This window comes from Pelodiscus sinensis, chromosome 4 (assembly GCF_052426305.1).
Source record: "Pelodiscus sinensis isolate ZL-2025 chromosome 4, ASM5242630v1, whole genome shotgun sequence".
In the NCBI taxonomy this organism is placed as follows: Eukaryota; Metazoa; Chordata; order Testudines; family Trionychidae; genus Pelodiscus; species Pelodiscus sinensis.
The window spans coordinates 82,170,740-82,195,737 of record NC_143055.1 but is presented as its reverse complement, the minus strand read 5'-3'; the positions used below and the strand labels follow the sequence as shown (position 1 = coordinate 82,195,737).

Sequence of the window (24,998 nt, the reverse complement as noted above, 5' to 3'; positions counted from 1 at the left end):
TATACAGAACTTTTGGATGCGTAAAGCAATCTTCCTGGAGCTGTGTGCCGAGCTGGCCCCTGAACTTCCACACAAGGACACCCAAATGAGAGCAGCTGTCTTGGGAGAGAAGTGTTGCAATTGCTTTGTGGAAGCTGGCAACTCCCAATTGCTAGCATTCAGTTGCAAATCAGTTTGGAGTGGGGAAGTCTGTCATCAGGGCAGCACTTATGCAAGTGGGCAAGGCAATATATTGCATTTTGCTGCATAGGCCCATGGCTCTGGGAAATGCGTCTGGCTTTGCTGAAACAGGCTCTCCAAACTGCGGTGGAGCTGTCAATGCCACACATGTTCCTTTTGTAGCTCCAATCCACCTTGCCACAGAGTATATCAAATCAGAAGGTGTACCTCTCCGTGGTGCTTCAAGCGCTTATGGATCACTGTGGGCATTTCACATACATAAGTGCAGGGTGGTCTGGAAAGGAGCATGATGTGCCCATCTTTAGGAACAGTAGCATGTACAGAAAGCTGCAGACTGGGATTTTCTTTCCAGACCAGAAAATTACTGGGGGGAAATGGCAATGCACATAGTGATCCTAGACGATGTGGCTTACTCCTTACAGCTGTGGCTCATGTAGCCTTACATGGGGCACCTGGATCGCAGTTCAACAACAGGCTAAGCCAATGCCTCATGGTTGCTGAATGTGCCTTTGGCAGATTGAAAGCGAGACAGAGGTGCTGGACGTTTTGGAGGTTCATATTACCAAGACAGTGGCTTCATGCTGAAGCTTACATAAATTTGTGAGAGTGTAAGGGTCAAGTGTTTGCTCGTGGGTAGACTAATGAGACACTGTGCTTGGATGCACAGTTTAAAGCAGGCATGTCCAAAGTCCGGCCCGCGGGCCAATTGCGGCCCGTGTTCCGGTTTAATACGGCCCCACAGGTAATTTGGCAATATCTATCTTTTATGGCCCCCAACGAATCCATATGTATTGAGATGAATACATTGTAAAATCTCAGTTAATGTCAGTTGGTCTAAATCAGTTATAAATATATTTGGACACAACATGTATACTTGGTGTTATGTTCCTGTTCATATTTTTTGAACTTAAAAGTTGACAGACAACCTTTATTACCAATAATATGTAATGTACTTTACAATGTTCCTGACATATATTTCAGCTTCCTGGATTTTTTTTTTCATCTGGCCTTCAGATATGAAAGGCAGAGTGATTTAACACCTGTTTAGATTTGTCATCCATGTGACGAAATGAAAAGTATGCCGTTTGCAATAAACTTTACATAAAATAGTTAATTTGCATTTAATTTTAATGGTTCAAAGAATGTCAGGCAAAATGGTCGGCCCTCACGCATGTTCACTTCATCAAATCTGGCCCTCTTTGAAAAAAGTTTGGACACCTCTGGTTTAAAGAGTCAGATTCTCATGCAGTCAGAGGAGCCCTTAGGGGTGGCCATCAGTATCAGGGAGGGTCTAAGGAACTACTTTGACATTGCCCCATCCCACTGCTCATCCTGAGCAAAGCATTTCCATGAAACCAAGGGATATTACAGGTTTCCACAGGGGCCAGTGTAATTGCTGTGGGTTCTCTCTCAAAATACACTCATGGAAACCTACATCACATTTGTCTTTATTGATATCTTTCACTCAGGATGCTCAGTGGTAAAGGATAGTAAGGATTACAGGCAGTCCCCGAGTTACGCGGATCCGACTTATGTCGGATCCGCACTTACAAACGGGGCTTTTCTCGCCCCGAAACTCCTGGGCGGCGGGACCACCCAGACGCGCAGTGGTCCCGCCACCGCGTCCTCCGGGGCGAGAAAAGCTGCTCCGGGTGTCCCTGGTCTGCTCCGGGTGTCCCTGGTCCGCTGGGGGGGGGGGGGTCGCCAGCAGACCAGGGACACCCGGAGCAAAGCCTTGGAGGCGCGGGACCCCGCCGCCTCTGCGGCTTTGCTCTGCGTGTCCCTGGTCTGGACCCCCCCAGTGGACCAGGGACACCCGGAGCAAAGCCTCGGAGGCACGGCTGAATCTGGAGCCAGTTCTGAGTTACGTACAAATTCAACTTAAGAACAAACCTATAGTCCCTATCTTGTACGTAACCCGGGGACTGCCTGTATTAGAAAACCTCCTCACAATGGTGTTAACATCCAGCTGTCAAAGTCACAGCTGCTTTGATGGGAAGTAGAGTGTGCTGTGAAAATAATATTTCCTGAGCATGAAAATAAGTGTGTGGACAGAGGGAAGCTTACTGGATAAATAATTTTGCATGTACGGCCATGGAGGCTGATGTGGGAGTATAGAAAAGAATTCTGAATGTGCTGACAGGGAGGCCTTTGGTTCTGTTTGCTCTGCATCTTAATAAGACGCTTCAGCATCTCATTTTGGTCTTCCATGAGTTTTGGCATGCACTCAGTGGCTTCTGTTCTGACTTTCATCTTCACAGTCCTTTTTTGTTCTCTTTTTTTTTCTGTTCTGAAGTGTTGAATCACGCAACACATCCTTGACCAGATCTCTCCCTTGTTTTTCATGGTTTTTTCCTTAGTTGACTTCTAAGGAATGAGCCTGACTTCTCAAGGTCTGGTCTAGAAAAGTAACTATTAACAAGAGAATAACTGTACTGTTCCAGATAAAGATTGTAACATTCTACAAAAATGCACATCTCTGAACAAAATTTGCCACTTTTCTTGTTACCCTGCAAGAAAACAAGGATCTCTCCAGCCCCTTTGATCATGATGCGTTTTAAAGATGGAGGATATGGGAGGGAAGGAGAATTGGGCAAGGGGTCCCAAGAAAGGACAGTTCATGCTTGTGCAGCAGGCATATATGGAAACAATTTATAATAATCCTACTCTTGTCCACAGGCTGGCATTACTCTGGCTGACATATCTGCTGAAATTAAAAGGGAAATTCAGTCTCTGTTTATTAATGCAAGTGGAGGGCGCCCTGCTCCTTATGCAGTCAAACTGTGCCACCTTGGTTCTGGCAGAACAGTAAGCACAATACGAGGAATGGTTTGGGAGAGAGTTGTACCACAGCAGTTAGGAAATGGCAGCCATGCCATGGAATTTGTGAGAGAAATTTAATAAGTACATCAGGAAACGATTCAACACTGTCTCCCATCAAGATTCTATTGATATCTCTGGGTACATCGATGCTCTGTTTGGATACAATGCAGACCCAGGCAGGGCTTAGCCAACTCATAGAAATACAGCCTCCGGTCACTCCACACTGCCACCACCCCTGGATGAAAGAGCAATTTCCTGTGCCAATGCCCATCATATGCCCACCCTGCTGCAATACACAGCAATATAGCACCCCACACCACTGCCTCTGTTCCTCTCCTACAGCTACACTAGTAGGTATGGTCACTGCCTGTGCACACTCCCCCACCTGCACAGTGATTTACTCTGTCTCTCTTCCCTCGTTTCATGACCCTGTGTCTCTTCCCTTGTTTCATGCTCCACATCCAATTTCTGGGAGTCCTCTTAAACCTAGGACAATTCTTTGCTGCCTGGTGCACAGGTTGTCACCGGATTGAGCCCCACCCCCTCGTCCAGTTCCATCTCTTCATGAATAACCGCTGCCTCTGGGTTAACTTCTGTTTCGGACTCTGTGCTAGGGGAAGTAGCCACTCTCTTCTGGTCTGGACATGGGATGCCAACTCATTTATAAAAATGGAATGTTATGGGTGTAGCACCTGACCGGCTGTTAGTCTCTTTCACCTTTTGTTATGCCTAGCGGAGTTTCTTTGCATTGTTGGGTATCTCAGTCACCCACCTTCGCACCAGCGGCTCCACAGTATAATGCTAAAATGAGGTCAAATTTGCAAAATGAAATATTATACCCACATTTGTTCACTTAAGAAAGATCACTTCCACAGTTTGAATCAAGTACCTAAGAAGTAAAAATACTAATTTTGGGGTATGGAGGAAGAGCTGTATGAAGGCATATTGAATTGATAATGTTTCTCTGGAGAGGGGAAAAAAAAGATAATTTCATAATATTAGGTACTCATGATACCTAAAGAGGACACCCAAAGGGACAGAAAAAATAGTCATTTACACACTGGAAATAAGGACATGACTCAGTAAATACATAAATGTAACACCATCATAGGATCTCCCTACTGAGGAGGAGGCATTCTTATCAAAAACACAATAAATCGACTTGGCTGATCCTTAGTCCTTACTATCCATAGTGTTCTGGGTTTTTTTTAAATGTTCAAACTAATTGCATGCATACTCTACAGCTGACAGCATTTTCCTTTAAAAAGGTCTTAAAATATCAGTGGAAACAATATGTATATCAAGAACACATTTTCCCGTAAAACACAGCTCATTAACAGTGCCTATATGTAAATATGATATTCTGCTATTAGTTATGCATTTAACAGTATTAATAGATACATATGACAAACATGACAGCAGATATGTACAAAACATGTGAGCTAGTGTGACAGTTATTGAAAACAATTTCTCTGATGACAAATACCTTTGACAAATCCCTGAAGTTGCTAGGAAGTGTAAGGTCCAACTCTTCTGATTCATAGTTAGTGATAACCCAAGGGAATACAGGGTACTGATTTAAGTCATTGTAAGTACGTCCTGGTGAACAAACGAAACAATGTTTTATTTAAAGGCAACAGAATTAAACAAAATACTGACACTGGAGATATGATTTATTACATCATTTGATAAAGCCCACAAGAAATGCTTTTTTATTATAACTTTTACAATTCCAATGTCTGAATTTGCTTTGCCGAAAAAGATATGAAAATTTTTTATTGACTTGCCAGTATTCCATTTTAAATATTGTGGCCCATTCAACTTTAATTGTCAACTCTCTTGCACACTATAAAAAGTGACGGTTAAATGCATTCAGTTTTATATGCAACTTTTTTGGGATCTATAATCGAATCTTTTAAGTTACTCTAAACTTAACTGATTAAAGAAATAGAAGAGGCGAAAGACCTTTGAGCATAGAAATAAAACTGCAAATTCTCTATCCTAGCTGAGCAGTACTTGGGTGGAGAAAGGAGAGGGTGCAGATCATGGATTTTGAGCTGTGTAGCCATGGCACAAGTTAAAGATACATCCACCAACTTTCTGTAATCAGAAAGTTTACATGCACAGAGGGACTTCTCCACTGATCAAGTGGATGCTTAAAAATGTCGTCTAGAAAATGTGCCCCAACGTATTTAAGTTTCATTTCTATATTTGTACTTAATTTAGTCTATCAGTTGAAATAAACAGATGAAAACAAAATATGCTACCAAAATTGTTTCTAATTCTCATTTTGATGGATACATTGCAAAGTTTTAGATATGTTTTTATTTTTATATATTACAAAATTCTTATCTTTACTTTTAATTAAATCCTAAAAGTTAGATAATTCAAGCCATCTCTTTGCCAAAGCAGGATTAATTCCAACACTAAATTATCTGGTGTTTTGTCTAGTCTTATTTTAAAAGTCTCAAGTGACAGATTTTCATCACTTTCCCAAGGCAATAATTTCACAGCCTGATTTATTTTATTTTTAGGAAATGGTTCCTAATACTCAGGCTAAATTTTCTTTTCTTACTTTTATCCCATTACCTCTAGCAATAACACAAATGCCACACATTACATAATTTTCCAAATACAGGTTGAACCTTCCAAATTCGGGACTCTCAGGTCTGGCAAAATCTGTGATCCAGCAGGACCTCAGACATTGCTTGACTAAAAAGCACCGGAGGCAACAATGGGAGACAACGCGGGAGCTGGGGAACTCAGGCTGGACCAACAAGCAGCTGTGCCAGACAGCAGCTGAGGAGCCCCTGACCTCGCCCGCAAACGCCCAACAGGGCCAGCCTTGGCTGGGGAGCCCCCGCCTCAGCTGAGGAACCCTCGGCTACAGAGGGGCTGCTGGTGGTGGGAGGCCTGACCAGGGAACCTCCAGCAGGCAGAACCCCAGGAAACCCCTGGTGGCAGAGGGCTGGGGTAACAGGACAGGGCAGGGCCAGACAAGAACACCCCTGGCTAAAGTGGGGCTGCAGCCAGGGAACCCCAGGGAATTGCTGGCTGCAGCAGGGCCACCCCTCGGAGAGGGACGGGGTAGGTGGGCGGCCCCTTCTGGGGAACACCCTGCACCAGTAGGGCCGCAGCAGCCAAGCGGTCCCAGGGGACACTGATGCAGCCTGCAGGCAGCAGCATGTGGAGCCCCTGCTGGGCCAGCATTGGAAGGGCCAGGGCAAGGCAGGGAGCCCCAGAAAGGGGAGCGTGGGAGCAGGCAGTCAGCAGAGGAGCCCTGATCTCCCCTGGTTCAGCAAACTCCCTGGTTTGAGACAGCTTAGGTCCCAAAGGCACTGGACCAGGGAGGTCCAAGCAGTAATGTTTACCCATTTAAAGTATTTGTATCTTTGTGTCCTCCATTTATTAATCAATCAGCTAAATTATGCATATTTATATGGCTCTTACTATTTCCATATTAATCATTCCCTTCAGTGTCCCTTGAGAATTATTTTTGTTCTTCTATGAATTCTCTCTGCTTTCTTAATCTCTTGCAGAATGGGATGCTTCACACAATACCATTACCTGGGTGCCTCGAGAAGGAGTAAGGGAATATTAGTCATGGTACTGGTGCTTCTACAGTCCTTATAGACAGGCATAGCCCAGTCTAAAGCCATTGTCACACTAGAGTGAACGCACAAAAGTGGCATCATGGATCCCAAGCTAGTGAAATCAACTCAATCCTCTCATTTATAGACATTACCAGCATCTTGACATCTCTGGGGCAACAATTAAGGACAGATTGATCTATAAAATGTGCTTGACATGAATTGAAGTACATATTCTTAGACATTATGTCTGTGTTACCCAGGTCTGAAGCTATGCTTTGCAGGTCTTTCAGTGTAGGCTAAGACACAAATAATGGCTTTGGAGAATTTCATAATGCTCTGAGGGCAAGACAATTGGAAAAATAACACTCCACATAGTTGGCCTGTGTTCTTCTAATAGTGTGCTGTTCTCTTATCCCTGACAACTAACTCCAGTGCAGTGTCCTGCATTCAGGCCTGTCTGGATTCTACTGCAATGGGGTATACAAAGGAAGCACACACTGGGCATAGCTAAGCAGTATTTCAGATACTAGAGCAAGGGGTAGATCAGTTCCCTGATTGAGAAATAAATCAACTGTGGGAGGGGATGATTGGCCTCCCAACACGCAGTGATTGTGAACTTGGCAAATCTTTTCCATGTAACAATGACATGAGAACATTTAGTCTCCCCAACTGAGGGTTCAAGATTCATCAGCAAAAATGAGATTGCAGCCACGATGTTTAGACCTTGGGATTAGGTGAGCCTGTTTTGTCATTGGTAGAGTTAGATGTACTGAAAAGAAAAATGGTAATAATAAAGAAGCCATTATCTCGATACTCTCTGCCTCTCCACTACTGCCAGGATCTCTTACACTTTGGGCTACCATGCTGAAGTTCAGCTCAATGTAGCTTTTTCTTCCTCTGATTATGAAGAAAATGCATTTTGGGTGAACTTGGATTATCACCAAAATGTTTTAATTTGAAAACAAGTATGATGTATAATCTGCATGGGAAAAAGTCTTATTTTTGGCAAGTTCACACAAGGGAATAAATCTAACACTGAGACGACATCCTCATGGCCTCAAGAGACTGTGCTACCAGTAACTGATCCACTGATATTTTCCTTTCTGAAGCAGATAATTGAAGGAGTTTACATTACCTGCTATGGTGTTTAAAAACATCAGATATTCAAAGTTTGAAATTTCTCTGTGTTGCCACCGCTGGGTCATATTAGAAGCTTTGAAAATCTGGCGCGGACTAGCCAAAGATATGCGTCTGTAAAACAGTGAGAAAATAATATGAAACCTTTTAAAAAGGGTGAAGGCTTTTATTTTGTGCCAATCTATCTTTATTGCAGAACAGAGGTAACACTCTTTTATGTCTGGATTTCATAGCTATGAAACTTTGGAGAATGATCAATATAAATACTTAAGTGTCTAAAATCTCTGTATTGAAGAAATAAGTATATCTAAATGGTCATATCATAATATAGCATATAGATCGGGGTCTCAAAGTCCCAGCCTGCAGGACAGGCCTGGTCAAAGAAATTGCACAATCTGGCCCAGAACTACTGACTGGCAACTGGCCTGACTGGCAAGGCTATCTGTTACTAGCCCCAAAGCCCAGCCCCTTCCTGCTATAGCCCTACCCTCTTCCCCAGATGATACAGCTTTGTGGATCACTGGGGACAGGGGCATAGACCTGGTGCCATGTGGCAGCACCAGTCATGCCCCATAGCACTCCCCATGGGAAGCAGAGTACAGGGGAGTGAGTGCACTCGCCGAGTGTGCTCCACTTCCCCCTACATTCCTGCTGCCATGAGGAGTGGTGGAGGTGGACACTGCTGCCCCGCTGTGACGGCGAGTTGGGGGTTCCCCGTCTCCTGCACCCCGAAATGGCACAAACAGACTTCCCCAGCCGGTGGAATAGAGGAAGTTTATTGCCTCTCCAGGGCACAGCACAGATGTAGTCTGGTCACAGAACTGGGCTAGGATGCCTCAGGCCCCCTTGAGATGGGGAGACTGGGCCCCTAAACTCCAGCCCCTTCTCCTAGGCTCTCCTCCATGCTCTCCCACAGTAACTAACTAAATTCCCTTCCAGGCCTGCCCCCCAGTCAGGGCAGCATTCCACCTTCCTTTGTTCCTCTCCATGGGGGGTGTCCGGCCACTGGTTCAACAAGTTTGGCACTACCTTTGCATAGTGAGGTTTTCCCTGCTGGGTCTTGCTCCAGACAGCAGGGGTCACCACAGCCCAGCAAGTACCCCTACTACGTCACACCCGCCTTGGTGATCCCTGAAACCAAATTCTCAGAGGATGGGTTGCCATGGGGAGAAGGGTTACAGTGGGGCAATGGCAGGAAGGGGTGGGTCTTGGGGGGGCCAGTAACAAACACTACCCCCATTGCTGGCCAGTCAGGAGTCTTGGGCCAGATCACTGTGACCAGGCCTGGCTTGTGGGCTAGAAGTTTGAGCCCCTTGATATAGACTACTGTAAATATTTTAGTTCATGATTATCAATTGTGAACAAGCTTGGGGCTTGTCTACATGACATGTCAAAGGGTGCCAGAAGGGTGTTATTTGTAAAGCATTGTCATGTTAACATGAACTAGGTACCTTTTAAAGTACAGCAGCAGGAGCTACAGTTAGCAATTACAGCACAACATGTAAGAGCCCAATTCTATCCCTACCCCCAAACTCCCTCTCTCCTCCCCCAAGTGCATCACATCCCAATCGTCTCTCTCCCCCACAGAATCCCAAATGCTGCAAAGCAGCTGTGTCGTAGCAGGGGGACATGCTGGGTGGAAGCGGGTAAAGGGGAAGCTTGGCTGATGGACTACCCATGGAGTCGGCATCTATGATTGTAGGCATGATTTTCTTAATGGTTAAAGTGCCATGCTAGATTTGTCTGGTGGCAGTCTAGTTCCTATTTCGCAGATTTCTAAAGTTTATTTTCAGGGTTTTATAACCTAATGAGAGAGAACAAAGGACTAAAAATCATTTGACAGCTGGATATTTTCATGTGCCAAGATCTGAATTCTTATGAACATTAAGCACAACCTTCTATAGATATGCAAGCTCAGTTAATCCAAGAGATTGAAATGTGTTGCAGCTACATGTTATCAATGATTTCTAGAAATGGTAGATCAACAAGTAAGAACAGTATTACATGGCATTCAAACATTTCACCTCAAAATAAAACCATTTAGGGCATCTGTTTCTTAATCAGATGAAGAATGGATTTTATAATAAAAGATGAAGAAAAGACTTTCATTATAAAATCCATTCTCTTGGTATTTAAACCCAGGCAAATCCTGGCTACTTTTAAATACCTCAACCATTGGAGTTTAATGCCAGATTTCTTGAAGCTTGAAAAATAATACAGAACTATTCCCTGGAAATTATAAATCAAGCAGAGAAGAACTGATCTCAAAATTCCATAAGACTATTCTGTTCATTATAAAAGTATGTGTAAACTTCAGCAGTTTACATTTTTAAGTGAAAGCTAGAATAAGCCATGAAACAGAATAATACATATTTATTATTTGTACTATTGATAAACAATTAACAATATATATATAATCATCAATATTGTTACAGTAAAAGTATTATATTTTTAAAATTACACGTGCATGTGCATTTTTGTGCCCTTAAAGTATACACATGACATTCAATTTTTCAAGCAGTAAAAACCAAATTTTCATTGAAATGTCATACCTTGGTTCCTAATTTCCCTTAAAGCAAGATTGTGTAACAGTTGTTACTGTTACAGGTCAGGTTTAAGAGGCTGGAGGGCCTTTTCTGATCACTGTGAAAACCATGTCCAAAATATTTAACATTTCTTCCAATTAATACATAAAACAAACTACAGCATTCACAAATTTGAAAAAACAACAGACACACAATTAACTTGATATTGCCATTTTGATATGCCTAGCCCCTTCTAAAAAGGCTCAATCAGTTGAGCCAGATTCTGCAGCAGTTTTAGGACGCAGGCAAACTGCCTGAGTTCACCAGATTCATTTCACCTGTAACCGAAGGTCAGGTTTGAACTTTAGCCCCCAGAGTTGAAAGGCAAATATATCAACTGACTACCTCAGTCTTTCTTCAACTTATACACTTCTATACAAGTGTACAATTTTCTACCAACGATAAACTGCTATTTTTAGCCAGGCTAAAGTGTTGTGGAGGGTTGAGGAATCAGTCAACCTAATATTATTGAGAACTGCCACAAAAGCCAATCAATCCTCCAACAACACTCGTATGTTTCAGAGAGCTGACAAGTATAAAGGAACTTAACCTCCTTAAACAGGGAAAGTAACTGAGTCTTAGCCAGTGAGGGGGCAACTTTCTTCATAACAACAGAAATCCAAACCCCTCAAAACTCCATTTCTCTATTATTCATACGACTAAGTAACAAAGATAAGGTCTGCTCTGCCTTTGAAATTCTGTAGTACAAGTAAACTGAAAGAAATGTGTACAGTGGATAAGTTGCTTTGTGTTTTTAAACTGCTTAGTTTAAAAAAAGGCAATCATTAAGTAAAATCATACTTGAGCTTATATCTTTGATAGTAAAATACCTGGTCTGTGGTAATCCAAAGCTAGTGCCAATGCCAACACGTGGTAAACAATTAACCACTTTTTTTACTGTTGCCACGTCTGGGAAGTTGAACATGACAGCAACTGTGAAAAAACAGAAGAGTTGGAACATGATGTTATTTCCTGTAATTTAAAGTAGGCTTCCTGGCTCAATAAAAGCCATCTTAGATGCAGGTACATAAGAGATAGCATTAAATAACTTTTCTCTTGTAAATCAAATTTTTGTAGATTATGTATTATTTCCTTTTAACGCTGCATCTTTAGCGCTACTTTAGTTGTAAATGGTACATGTTTCAGTAAATATTGTCTCATTTTAGCATTAACATGGAACATACATTACCTATAGTAATGTTTTTATTTGAATATAATAAAAAGGTACAGTTATATTTATTCATCTCTATTTCCAGATTCTACTTGGCAAAAGGAAAAAGCACACCCAGTTTATATAGTAAATGCATCATAAACAACTAACTTCTGATGGCAATTTAATTTTTTAAAGTTATTTCCAATTAAACGGAATTGGCACAGAATTATTCAAAGATTTTAAACAGACATACGTTGTTTTTTAAAAATTGCCTCCATGTCTTATCAGGAAATTGAATTCTTTCTTTCCTAGATATTATACAAAAATAAAAAGTAAAAACAAACAATATGATCTTGTAATGAGATCCTCAGAGGTGGACATTTGTGTGTCCATTTAAGGCCCCCATCCAGCAAATCATTTTGCAGATGTTTAATTTGCATATGCAGATGTTTAATTTGCATATGCAAATTAGGCACTCAAGTAGTCTAAAGCAGGGGTCTTCAACCTTTTTCAGCACAAGATCACTTCTTGAATTTAAGTGCAATCCAGGATCTACCTCAAACCCAAACACCCTTGCCCCGCCTCCTTTGTGCCCCTTCTCCAAGACCCGGCCCCCGCTCACTCCATCCTCCCTTCCTTTCACCAGGCTGGGGCAGAGGGTTTGGGAACAGGCTCTGGTCTTGGGAATTTGGAGTGTGAGGGGCTCTGAGCTGAGCCTGGGGCAGGAGTTGGTGTGCAGGAAGGGGCTCAGGGTAGAGGCTCTGTAAGGGAGTTTGGGTCCAAGGGCTCCAGGGCTAGGACAGGGGCTTAGGGTACAGGAGGGAGTTCATGACTGGGGGAGGGGATTGGAGCTGGCTCCAGCTGGGCACTGCTTACCTTAGGTGGCTCCTGGGTGGTGGTGCAGTGGGGCTAAGGCAGGCTTACCCATACCCTGGCCCTGTACCACTCTCCAAAGCAGCCAGCTAACTCCCTCCATCCCAAGCCCTGTTGTGCCCCCCACCCCCATTCTGTAAAGACAGAATACAGGGTCAGAGGGAGCATCCTGACATCAGCACTCCCTCCTCTCCTTTCCCCGCTCTGCACTGCAAGCAAGAGGCACCCAGGGAGGGGCAGCTCCAAGGCAAAAGGCAGGAGATGCACAGCAGTGGGGGAAGGAGCAGCTGAAGTGCCTGCACTCAATAGCCTCTTAGCCACACCAGTCAAGATCATCTGTCAAAAGCTCCAAGATCTACCAGGAGATCCCGATTGACTGGTTGGTGACCACTGGTCTAAAGAGACTATTTGGGTGCCTAAAATTTAAACATGTGCTCCCATACTTTGTAGGATGAGAGTCTTAACCCAAACCAATACCATGGTAAGTTCTAGGACAATCTTTAAAGTTTGATTAAAGTTGTAGCAATTACTCTTCCACTTTTAAACAACATTATAAAGACAAAGAATACTACCTACAAAAGTTAACTCACAAGAATATTTGACATAACCTTTTTAATCTATAATTTTTTAAAAAAATTGTTTTATTAAAAAATATATATAACCTATATATATACTTTTTGATATTTCAGTATAAATTACAATCTTCAATGCACAGTCCGCAGAAGAGTGGCATAGGTACAAAACCACTTTAGAAGGCCTTCATTGCACATCAAAAGGCCTCACATATAAGTTGGTTTAAATTGAAATATAGAAAGAGAAAATATCAGGACAAAGAATTTTCTTAAAGAAATACATGAGTAGTGTTCAGCCACCAAGATTCTGAGCCATCCATTATGAAAAGAAAAGATGGAGGAGAGAGCAGCTCTGGCTCAAACCAACAACATGAACAAGGCAGCAATCCATACTAACGCATTATTATATCTTAAGGTAATGCCAAGAGGCCAATGGAAAGCAGGTTCCATTGTGCTAAGTCCCTTTCACACTCTGAGTCAGATAGAGTCCCTGTTTCAAAGAATAAACATGTTAGATAAAGGATTGCGAAAAATGATACGGCATAGAAAAAGAGTAATGGTTTGCAGACATCTTGTTAGTGGCATGACTTTTTTTGTTTGTTTTTTAATAATTTAGGAGATGGATTTCTGTTCAGATGAGATTAGCCAAACAGAAAGACTAAAGAAGAGAGGACATGAGGATGGGATGAGTTGGAACAAATAGTCAAATAGCATACAGGGGAGAATGTCTACAGTAGTGACCATCTTGCTGATAGGCCACAGGCTGCTTCCCCTCCTCCCCCACAGAGCAGGAAGCCTGCACTGGTGCTCTATCCCTGCTCCCCCACCCCCACAAACGTGGAGAATAAGTGCAGGCTCCCCTACTGAAGGGAAGCCTGCTCCCTGTGCCTCATGAGCCAGATCCAACATGCAGGAGGAAGAAATGGCATGCTGCTGCTCTACCTCCCCCTGGCTGGTGGAATTGCAGCGCAAGAAACCGCTCACCTGGAAACTTAACTTGCTGCTCCCATTGGCTGGAATTCTAGCCAATGGGAGCAGTGGGGGCAGAGCCTGGAAGTGGCGAGGGGTGTGGAGCTAGGTAAGCACCCCCCATCTACCTCATTCCCAGACCTTGCACCCTCATTCCCCTCACTCCTGCACTCTCAGCCCACTTCTGCATCCACCCATCCGCAACCTGCTTAAAAATAAATAACCCTTAAATAAATAAATACATACATACATACATACATACCCTTAAAAAGTTAAGCAGTTAAAAATCTAATTTTAATTGTTTAACCAGTTAACCAGGATCCTAATACCCCTCTGCAAACAGGGGGTTCCTCCAGCCTTCCATGGGCAGTAGGGATCTTCTGACCTCTAAGGTCCTGCCTCACCATGGGCGATGGGGCTGTTCCAGCTGACTGTGGTTGAGCTGGCTGCTCCACGGGCCAGACTGCTGCAGGAGGGGGGCTGTGGCCCCTGCTGGTTAACCAGCTACTGGGTAAGCATGCTGATATGGCTAATGCCTTCTGGGTAACTGGGTAATCTGTCACATTCCAGCTCTCGTAGCTCCCATGCAGACCTCATAGCTCCCCTTTCTACCCCCAGTTCTGCACCCATTTTGTAATCATGGTGGTTGGCTGGCAGACAGGTTTGCGTTGAGTAGGGTGGGCCATGGGCCAAGTAGTTTGAGAACCACTGGTCTATAATGAAATTCATAGAAATCAGACTACTCATACTGTCAATGTCTCATGGTCTCTGTTTAAAATGTTTCTGTAGCTCTATCAGTTTTAGTCTTTGGGTGGTTGCTCCCTGCAGTTTCTTTCTAAGGCCGCATGACTAGGGGATAAGAAGGTCCTCAAGAGTCCTAGATCCTCATGATCTGACTTGAAGGAAATAACACTGCACTGTGAAGTACTGAGAAACACTTCATAAAGCTTTCCACTCCCATGAATCTCCTCGCTTTAAGAAATCAGAGTCAGACAGAAATGGTGTCAGACTGTAGAGATGAGTCTCTAAAATATATTCCTTTGCCTGTCTGTTTAGAATACCGAAACTAGTTCCAACTGTATGATGGTGATTGTTGTGAGGTGAACACAAATTTGCTAGTACTTGGACAGACCAACTTATTTCGTATAGATCAAACAGCCATTGTATGATCTGGCACATGGATGGACTCATACTGCTGACCGTGAGACGTGAAACTCCATATTCTAGTACTAAATCATTAAACTATACAGGACTCACAAATTATTTAGATTCCCAAAAGTCAGGTGCACAATTTTCATTGGATAATGTAAAAATAGCTGTGAAACAACCTTAAGAAATGGATTCTCTATCTGTGACTCCTAATAGGTGATTTTTCTTTGGTCGAATATTGCCAGATTCAAAATTATTAGGGACAAAGATCTAGATATCACTGTGGGCAATTCAGTGCAAGCCTGTGCTCAATGCGTAGTGAAATTTTAAAGAGAAAAATATGTTAGGACACATGAAGAATAAATGATATATTTCATCTGTGCTGAGTTCTGGCCACCCCATCTCAAAAAAAGAAGCTAAAATTGGAGAGGGGTGTGACGGGGCCCCGCAACCTCGCACTAAAATCCCCGTGGCAAAAGCCCTACTTGGGTGGCAAGGGAGTGCGCACCGGCATTGTGCCGGCTGCACCCGCGCCGCGGACCAGCTGACCGCCTCGGTGGTGGCGGCACAGACGCAGCGGGAGAGGTGGAGTCAGCTGGTGACGTCAGGAGCACATCACCCTCCGGCGCCGGGCGTGGCGGGAGGTTTAAATCCCTCCTCAGGCGTGAGGGAGGGGGCTTTCGCCCAAGGAGGCGGGGCAAGGGCAAACCCCCCACTCTTGGCTGCGGAAAGCAGGACTTCGCGGACCGCCGTGGAGCAACGGGGTCCGGAAGATCGTCCGGAGAGACGAGCGACTGACCCACAGAGGGACAAGCAGACCAGCAGCAGTAAAGGGGGGGGCAGAATGGAGAGGAAGTAGCCCAGGGGAGGGCCATACTGGAACCCCCTCACGTGGACAGGTTTCAGTAGGACGCCCCTGCCATACTAGCCCCAGACCGGAGCTGGTCCGTGTCCTTTGGGGCCCTGGGCTGGGGCCCGGGAGTGAGGGTGGGCCCGGGTCCCCCTCTCTCCCCCCTACCCGGCACCCCTCCCCCCCGGCATCCATGGCATAACTGAGAAGGAACGAATGCTCCCCCGGAAGGGGTAAAGCTGTGTGGGCACTGTCGGAGGACAGTGGCCTGAATTGGGTAGTATCGCCGTCAGCAGAGCCAATTCCCCGCAGTTGACGATGGGCAACGCTGTGAGGGCGGATGGAAACCCTACAAGGGGTGTTAAAAACTGGTGATGAAAATTATTAGAGGAATCAAAAGTTATCTTTACGAAAAGAGGTTGGAAAGCTAGAGCTACTGACTTCATAGAGGAGATGGACAAACGGACATGAAAGAGGCATATGAAATATTGACTAGTTTAGAAAAAATCCATCAAAAGCACTCCTTTTTTTTCTCCTCCCTTACAATATAAGAATAAAGACACATGCAAAAAGGGAGATTCCCAAACATGACCCATCCTTTGTAGGTGACAAATCTGAGGACTTGTCACAGATTAAAGTGTCATTAGAGGAGGTTTTGGAATTAATTGATAAACTTAACAGTAACAAGTCACCAGGACCAGATGGCATTCACCCAAGAGTTCTGAAAGAACTCAAATGTGAAATTGTGGAACTATTAACTATGGTTTGTAACCTAACCTTTAAATCAGCTTCTGTACCCAATGACTAGAAGATAGCTAATGTAATGCCAATATTTAAAAAGGGCTTTAGAGGCAATCCCGGCACTTACAGTCCGGTAAGTCTAACATCAGTACCAGGCAAATTAGTTGAAACAATAGTAAAGACTAAAATTGTCAGACACACAGAAGAACATAATATGTTGGGCAAAAGTCAACATGGTTTCTATAAAGGGAAATCATATCTTACTAATCTATTAGAGTTCTTTGAAGGGGTCAACAAACATGTGGACAAAGGGTATCCAGTAGATATAGCATACTTAGATTTCTAGAAAGCCTTTTACAAGATCCCTCACCAAAGGGTCTTACGAAAATTAAGTTGTCGTGGGATAAGAGGGAAGATCCTTTCAAGGACTGAAAACTGGTTAAAAGACAGGAAACAAAGGATAGGAATAAGTGGTAAATTTTCAGAATGGAGAGAGGTAACTAGTGGTGTTCCCCAAGAGTCAGTCCTAGGACCAATCCTATTCAACATATTATTAAATGATCTGGAGAAAGGGGTAAACAGTGAGGTGGCAAAGTTTGTAGATGATACTAAACTGCTCAAGGTAGTTAAGACCAAAGCAGACTGTGAAGAACTTCAAAAAGATCTCACCAAACTAAGTGACTGGGCGACAAATGGCAAATGAATTTTAATGTGAATAAATGTAAAGTAATGCACATTGGAAAAAATAACCCCAAGTATACATATAATATGATGGGGGCTAATTTAGCTACAACTAATCAGGAAAGAGATCTTGGAGTCATCATGTATAGTTCTCTGAAGACATCCACGCAGTGTGCAGCAGCAGTCAAAAAAAGCAAACAGGATGTTAGGAATCATTAAAAAAGGAATAGAGAATGAGATGGAGAATCTCTTATTGCCCTTATATAAATCCATAGTACTCCCACATCTTGAATACTGTGTACAGATGTGGTCTCCTCATCTCAAAAACGATGTACTGGCATTAGAAAAGGTTTAGAGAAGGGCAACTAAAATGATATGGGGTTTGGAACGGGTCCCATATGAGGAGAGATTAAAGAGACTGGGACTTTTCAGACTTGGAAAAGAGGAGACTAAGGGGGAATATGACAGAGGAATATAAAATCATGAGTGGTGTGGAGAAAGTGAATAAGGAAAAGTTATTTACTTGTTCCCATAATGTAAGAAGTAGGGGCCACTAAATGAAACTAATGGGCAGCACGTTTAAAACAAATAAAAGGAAGTTCTTCTTCACACAGTGCATAGTCACTCTGTGGAACTCCTTGCATGAGGAGGTTGTGAAGGTTAGGACTATAACAGGGTTTAAAAGAGAACTAGATAAATTCATGGAGGTTAAGTCCATAAATGGCTATTAGCAGGGCTCGCCAAGCGGTGGCGAGCCCTGCTTGCCAGCCGCGCGGTTCTGCAAGCTGCGCATGCACACATCGCGCAGCGCCGGCTGGTAATCTACTCGCCATGAGCGAGTAGATTACATGATTTGTTGAGCTCTGGCTATTAGTGTCCCTAGCCTCTGTTTGTCAGGGGGTGGAGATGGATGGCAGGAGAGAGATCGCTTGATCAGTACCTGTTCAATTCACTCCCTCTGAGATATCTGGCATTGGTCACTGTTGGCAGACAGGATACTGGGCTGGACGAACCTTTGATCTGACCCAGTATGGCTATTCTTATGTTCTTAAATTTAAAACTGATAAAAGGATTCTGGTTTTTGACAGTGAATGATTAACCTGTGAATCTGATTGCCTCAAACTATAATTAAGGCACGTGCTTGGCAAAATTCAGAAAAGGATTGGATATTAGATATTTTTTATGCATGAGAAGAACATGCAGAGTTACATTGAGACGACTGTTTTTATTTAAAACCTTTAAATCCTGCAGATTATTTCATAATAGTCCATTTTGGGATTTCTTTAAAAACACCTGGAATTGACCACTGACAAAAACAGAATGTCAGACTACATTAGCCACTGATCTCATTTAATATTGCAGTTCTTATGTTCCCTTGTCCTTAAAATTGCATAACCAGGAACTATTCTTCTACCACAGAACAAAAAATAGTCTGTATAAGTAGAACATATTTGTCCTACACAGACATGCCTTAAGCAAAGTAAGTGTACTCAAAGTGCCAGCTCAGCATTTGGACTGTAAATAGAAAGAAAACAACTTCTTGTATTGAAAATAAAGGGAGTTATGTTTTACCAACAAGACTTCTCTCTCAAAAACTTTATATAGGAAAAGGTATCCTTGAAGTCTAAAGTATTTTTTTTACATATAATTTTTTTTTTAAATCAAAGATGCAGCCTATATCCTTTTAAACAAAAACAGCAGTAAATTCTAAGCAGCACAAAGTTAAATAGCTAACATTGTCAAACCAAAATTCTCCATCCCTCCAATTCCAACCCTTCACTACCTCTGTTTGCCATGAAGATCTCCAGTGCTGTATTTTGCAAGAGATAGCGCCGGGAAAAAATTGATCGAATCTCTGTGAACAGCCATTTTCCATGGAGTCCCTCTGTATAAGCCAGAATCTAATAAAATAAAAAAGCCAATAAGTATTCAGGAGAAGACATTATATTATAAACAAACTATGAATGTAGGAAATCTTTCATCTGATCCAGGAAATATGGAGATTCTAAATATAGTTAAATCTGCAACACCAGAAATGTTTAAAAGAAAAATACAAAACCTTAATTTAACCATTACATCAATAATAATGGTTTCAAATTTGAAAATGAGAACTATGTAGCTTTTAAAATCACTTGTAAAAATATAATCAGATTTTTTTTAAATGAGTATCGTAGAGGCAAGCCTTTCAAAAGTACTCAGTATCCAACAGCTTCCAATGAAAATTTAGACACGTCATTTAGGTGCTTAAATGGGAGAGAAGCTCTTTGAACAATCTGGCCTCAATTATTGATGATCAACACTTCTGAAAAGCTCTCCTTATGGTTTTTCAGCATCAGATTTTTTGTGTGTCTTTTTCCTAGCCATGCAATTCTGAGAAATTGCATGAAATGTGTTACATTTCAGGATTAAATGACAAAAATAGTACATTTTATGGAGAGCTTTTACTTTTGACATTGGCTTGATCTAAATTTGATTTGGGTGTTCAATTGTAACCTATTATAAGAAAAAAATCCTTAAAAAAAAAAGATGAACAAATTTTATGGTTCCTTAAATTTATCTTTAAGGCAATATTCATTCATTCTGGAGGTATAAAGGTTGACTGTATAAGAGGTTAAGTATCATTTTGTCAGCTAAGGTTAAACACAAACCTGCAAATGAACTCAGCATAATCTCTCTATGGAGTAAGCGGTTGTCAAAGTAACTTGTTACAATTCCTGTCATCCCATCTGACAGACACAGATGCTTAGTCTGCCTTCACAATTCAAACTAATCCTATCCTTAGTCCTTAACCACTTTGTTTCTTTGTTGCTCCAGTTTTGCCTTTTCATTTCAAAGCTTAATTATGAAGGTGTTAAGGGACAACCAGACTGGCACTTCTCTGCCTCAGTTTAACAAAGCATAAGCAACAAGAAAAACTGAACTTAGATTTGTCAAAATAATTTCAATTAGCACCCATATGTCCAAATTAAATCCAGTAAAGCAAAGAAAATAAATTTAAGGCTGCTGTTGGTACCACCACAATTCTACTTAAAAAATACAATACAAGAGGTTAAAATCACTTTTTAAGACTTCCTACAAATACAAGTGCTAAGCCAAATTCAGTGCAAGAATATGACCAAGACTTCTAATAAAATTAGTTTCTTCAAAAAGCATGCAATAACTGTATTTGGCCACCTACCTAGATATATATGTATGTGGGCAAGAATGATTATGATTTATATTCAAGCAGGGACTAGAGGCCCTAGCCATTGTGTTAAACTCCATAAAAATGTAGCATATAACACAATATCTGCCCTGAAGAGTTTCCAATATAACAAAATACAAGACAGGAAAACAACACACAAACAAGCAATAGCCCAGAAATACAGAATTTGCAAGGTGCAATGTCTCCTCATGTTTCCCTTTTTAACACCAGCCTCCTTTCAGCTCACAATGAAAAAAACCCACAAAAATATTTTAAATCAAATTATTGAGAAGCACATAAAAAGTAACAGTGATCAGTAATAGTTCCAAACCATTTCTGAAACCATACTCCTAGGACCATGTTAACCCTCTCCTTCAACTCTCCCAGCTATCTGACAATGCTGTGTATCCAAGAATCACAATGAAAGGTTTTGATCAAGTACATATTTAACAAGACCAGTGAGAAAGTATAACAATAAATAGCATTAGTTGAGGAGACAAAGCAGTCAATCCTAAATACTTCATGAAAGTAAAGCTCTTGTTTACTTTATTCATATGAAGCTTCCAGTAACATTTTCAAATCAAGTCCTGTGTCTTCAGAGATGCTATTTAGGAGGGGCCAATTGTATTGCAAAGCATGCAATTGACAAAATCTCTCAAGCAAGCAAAGTAAAAATGAGTATGACAAGCAGCGCTGCTATGTGCACACACATTTTAGAGTCAAATAGCAATTACTCAGATATGAGTTAAAACAGAAACCTAAAGAATTCAATCATAGGAAAAGACTAAATAATCTTCTGCCCCCCCAACTGGAGTCGCTTATGACAATTTGTGTACAATTAAAGCATCAAATGGGCAAAACTTCCAATATACCTAACAACGAAAAACAAGTGGATTGTAAAAAATTACTTATGTATCCCAGATACTTTATATTAATGCCTTCCATGGTCACAACAAAGTTATTTAATTCTATATCAAAGAGTTAATAATAGAAACTCAGACAACTACAGAAACACTACAAGGCACCTCTATAACAAATTCTTTATTCATTACAAATAGTTATCATGAGTGAGAAGCAGCTGAGGCCTAGCTGAGCAAGACCTTCATTTCTTGTTGGAATACTATCTGCCTGGTCTGTAGCATCACTTCAAAGTCTCTGGAGTTCAATTAAAACTGGATTAGGTAGAAGCAGACCTTCTTTGGGACTTTCTGTTCTCTGAAACTCCACAAATACTGACAGCACCCTAGACAAAGGTCTAGCCCTCCAATGAACCAGTTGCTATGGAAACTGCATCACTGCTCTGCAGTCATCACACTAAGTATAGTAGTTTGAAAGATACAGAACATACACACTTTCTCAATGTTTGTTACTACATATGAAAACCATAAAACTCTTATGAAAACGCGGACACTTCTTTTGTTCAGTTGTTTCCCACCACACATTTGATTTTATCAATAATAAAATATATCTTTACAGAAATCATTAAAACAAATACAAAAATAATATTTTTTATTCTATTAAAAGGGAAAAATGTTTCATTCATATTACTTTCTTTGACATTTTTAATTTTATAATTACAACTTTAGAAAATTAAAGACCATTCTCCTTTAAAAACAACATCTCTCCTTTAGTCATATGGTAGATAATATAGGTTTTTGTTAATGTAAAGAAAGCTTCTTCATCCTGTTGCACAATAACCTAACTTTAAAAGGTGACTATTATTGGTTCTAAGTATTTTTCCTCCATTGCCATCATTTTGGAGTAATTACTTCTAAAACAAAGACCAGCTAATGTGACTGCATATTCCAATTTAGTCTTCAGAAATGATACAAATCTCCCATCTCAAGAAATGGAGAACTATTTTTAGGGCTTTAACACATTAAGGTTTTGAACCAGACTGTATAGGCAATAAAGATATTTTTATCCATCATTAAAAATTAGTACACAACTTAATAGAAGCTGATTCTAAATGGTAAGTTACTTTAAAATTCCATGGTTACAGAAACATACTATGCAAGTTGATACATATATTAGCTTTAGACATACAACATAAACAAATAGCATGACGATGATAAACACCACCAGCTTATGTTCAGTTCATCAGTGCAACACCCTTCAGTCCTCTCGAACAATATAGACTAGACTAGAGCCCTTATCCTGCAATTATATCAATTTGGGTGGACCTTTGCACAGCCCTATTGAAATCAATGATACTCTGAATGGGTACAGAGCATTCAACTTTGAAGATAGAATAATGGGGGGAGGAGGGCAATTGGTTCTTCATTCCTGCAATGTGAACACAAAAAGCTCTAAAACCAGCTTTTCTTCAAAATAACTGCTTGAAAAAATAAGAACAGCCGTACTGGATCAGACCAAAAGTCCATCTAGGATTCTGTCTTCCCATAGTGGCCAATACCAGATACACCAGAGAGAAATCAACGAAACTGGAAAACAAAGTGATCCTTCCCGTCACCCATTCCCACTTCTAGCAAATAGAGGCTATGGACATCTTCCGATGGTGGCAAATGCTAGGTACCCAAGAGAGAATGAATGGAACAGGTAATCATCAAGGGATCCATCTCCTGTTGCTAATCTCTAACTTCTGGCAAAGAGAGGCTAGAGACACCGTTCCTGACCATCCTGGCTAATTGCCATTGATGGACCGACCCTACAGGAATTTATTTAGTTCTTTTTTTAATCCTGTTATAGTCTTGGCCCTCACAACCAGAGGATGTTATGAAGACCAGGAAGTTGACAGGGTTCAAAAAAGAACTCAGTAAATTCATGGAGGTTAGGTCCATCAATGGTAATTAGCCAGGATGGGCAGGAATGGTGTCCCTAGCCTCTCTTTGCCAAGAGCTAGAGATTAGCAACAGGGGATAGATCCCTTTTTGATTGCCTGTTCTGTTCATTCCCTCTTGGGCACCTAACGTTGGCCACCATCAGAAGGTAGATCTGGGCTAGATGACCTGTTGGTATGGCCATTCTTATGTTTTTTACATTAACCTCCTCCGGCAAAGAGTTCCCCAGGTTGACTGTGTGTTGAGTAAAGAAATATTTTTTTTTGTTTTTTTAAACCTGCTGCCTATTAATTTCACTTGGTGACCCCTAGTTCTTGTGTTATGAGTAGCAAATATCTTTCTTATTTACTTAAACTGATTATAGTATAATTTATTATTACTATTATAGCAGACCAACAATAGTATTTATCCAAGTGATATTAAAACATAAGATAATATTATTTAAATTTGTTACAATTTTAAAGATGTACTATTATACTCCATGATAAAAAATATTTTATGAAAGGATAAAATAAGATTTTATTTTAAATTTTAAGCGAACGAATCAACAGTCAAATACTCAGTTTTAGAATAAAGTATTGATCTTGGAAATGTGAATACTCTAGAGGTAATTAAGTCTACAAATGGGTTATATAACTGAAACAGCAATTGAATAATTACATCATTTTTATGTGCGAGGCAGCTTAAGTACCAGAAATAAAATAAAAACTAAATGACCTATTTCAACAGCTAACTCATATTTTTTATATTTTGTACTCCGAAATGTCCATTTGAAACCCATTCCTAAAATAGCAAGAATATTGTGTGCATTCAGAATACAGATGCTTGCATTTCTATTTGTTTGCAATCAAATACTGTGCTCACAATATTAAATTCTGCATTTTCACATATACAGGTACTCTATTTATGCTACTTGTGTACCACTACACCAGATAGTTGTAGCTTATTGTTACATGGGATTTGTTACTAAAACAAAGTCTTACTGGACTTCTTGCTTAATGCAGTCCCAATACAATATGACTTAATATGAAAAAAATATGTTAATGATAATTTAAGAATGCATAAATGTTCTTAAACATCACAGGGCTATTTGGCATCATTTTAGATTTCTCAGTTAACATGATGCCAGAACAAAACAGAAAACAAAAAATATGAGAGGTAAGTAGAAAGAAAATGATGTATTTTAATCAATTGTCAAATATTTACTCAAGCAGCTGCTGAATTCTGCATTCTAGCAGTCTCTCCTCCACTCCCACTATAGTCTGATAGACCATTCTATTCCACATTTTCATGGGTGACAAATTCAATTAAACATATTCATTACTTTAATGTTCCTCTTGGCAGTTTTAGCCAGCATAAAGAATTTAAAATATATAAATAAATGCTGTGTGACCTTTGTATCGATCAGACTAAAACGGCTTAAGCCTGGCTGTGGGTGGTGAAGGGTTTGGGGGGGGCGGGGGGGGAGAAAGAGACTCTTATGTTTTCTCTTCCAATTACTGGAGGAGATGATAAAACCACAGCAAATGATGTATCAGCTCATTTTATCTTATCGCTTTGGGGCTAGGTGACAATGAAGTTCATATTTCACTGGTTCCCATTGAAGATTGTGAAAATTACTTGCCCTTATGACCTGAAATTTCACTAGAAGACAGAAATTTCTCTTCTGCAAAGTAATGCAATTTTTCAGATGTCAACCTTTAGCCC

The 24,998-nt window shown here is 41.0% G+C and overlaps 1 protein-coding gene across 7 annotated transcripts in view; it reads right to left on the bottom strand.

Annotated features, from left to right (window-relative positions):
- Window positions 1–24,998, bottom strand: part of LRBA (LPS responsive beige-like anchor protein) — a 559,883-nt gene that overhangs the window by 169,300 nt on the left and 365,585 nt on the right. For all 7 annotated transcript variants that reach the window (XM_075930027.2, XM_075930020.2, XM_075930019.2 and 4 more), the window contains 4 exons: window positions 19,090–19,207; window positions 11,149–11,251; window positions 7,732–7,847; window positions 4,490–4,602 (listed from right to left, as the gene is read on the bottom strand). In XM_075930027.2, coding sequence (XP_075786142.2) covers window positions 4,490–4,602; window positions 7,732–7,847; window positions 11,149–11,251; window positions 19,090–19,207 — 450 coding nt within the window. The remainder of the gene's footprint in view (window positions 1–4,489; window positions 4,603–7,731; window positions 7,848–11,148; window positions 11,252–19,089; window positions 19,208–24,998) is intronic.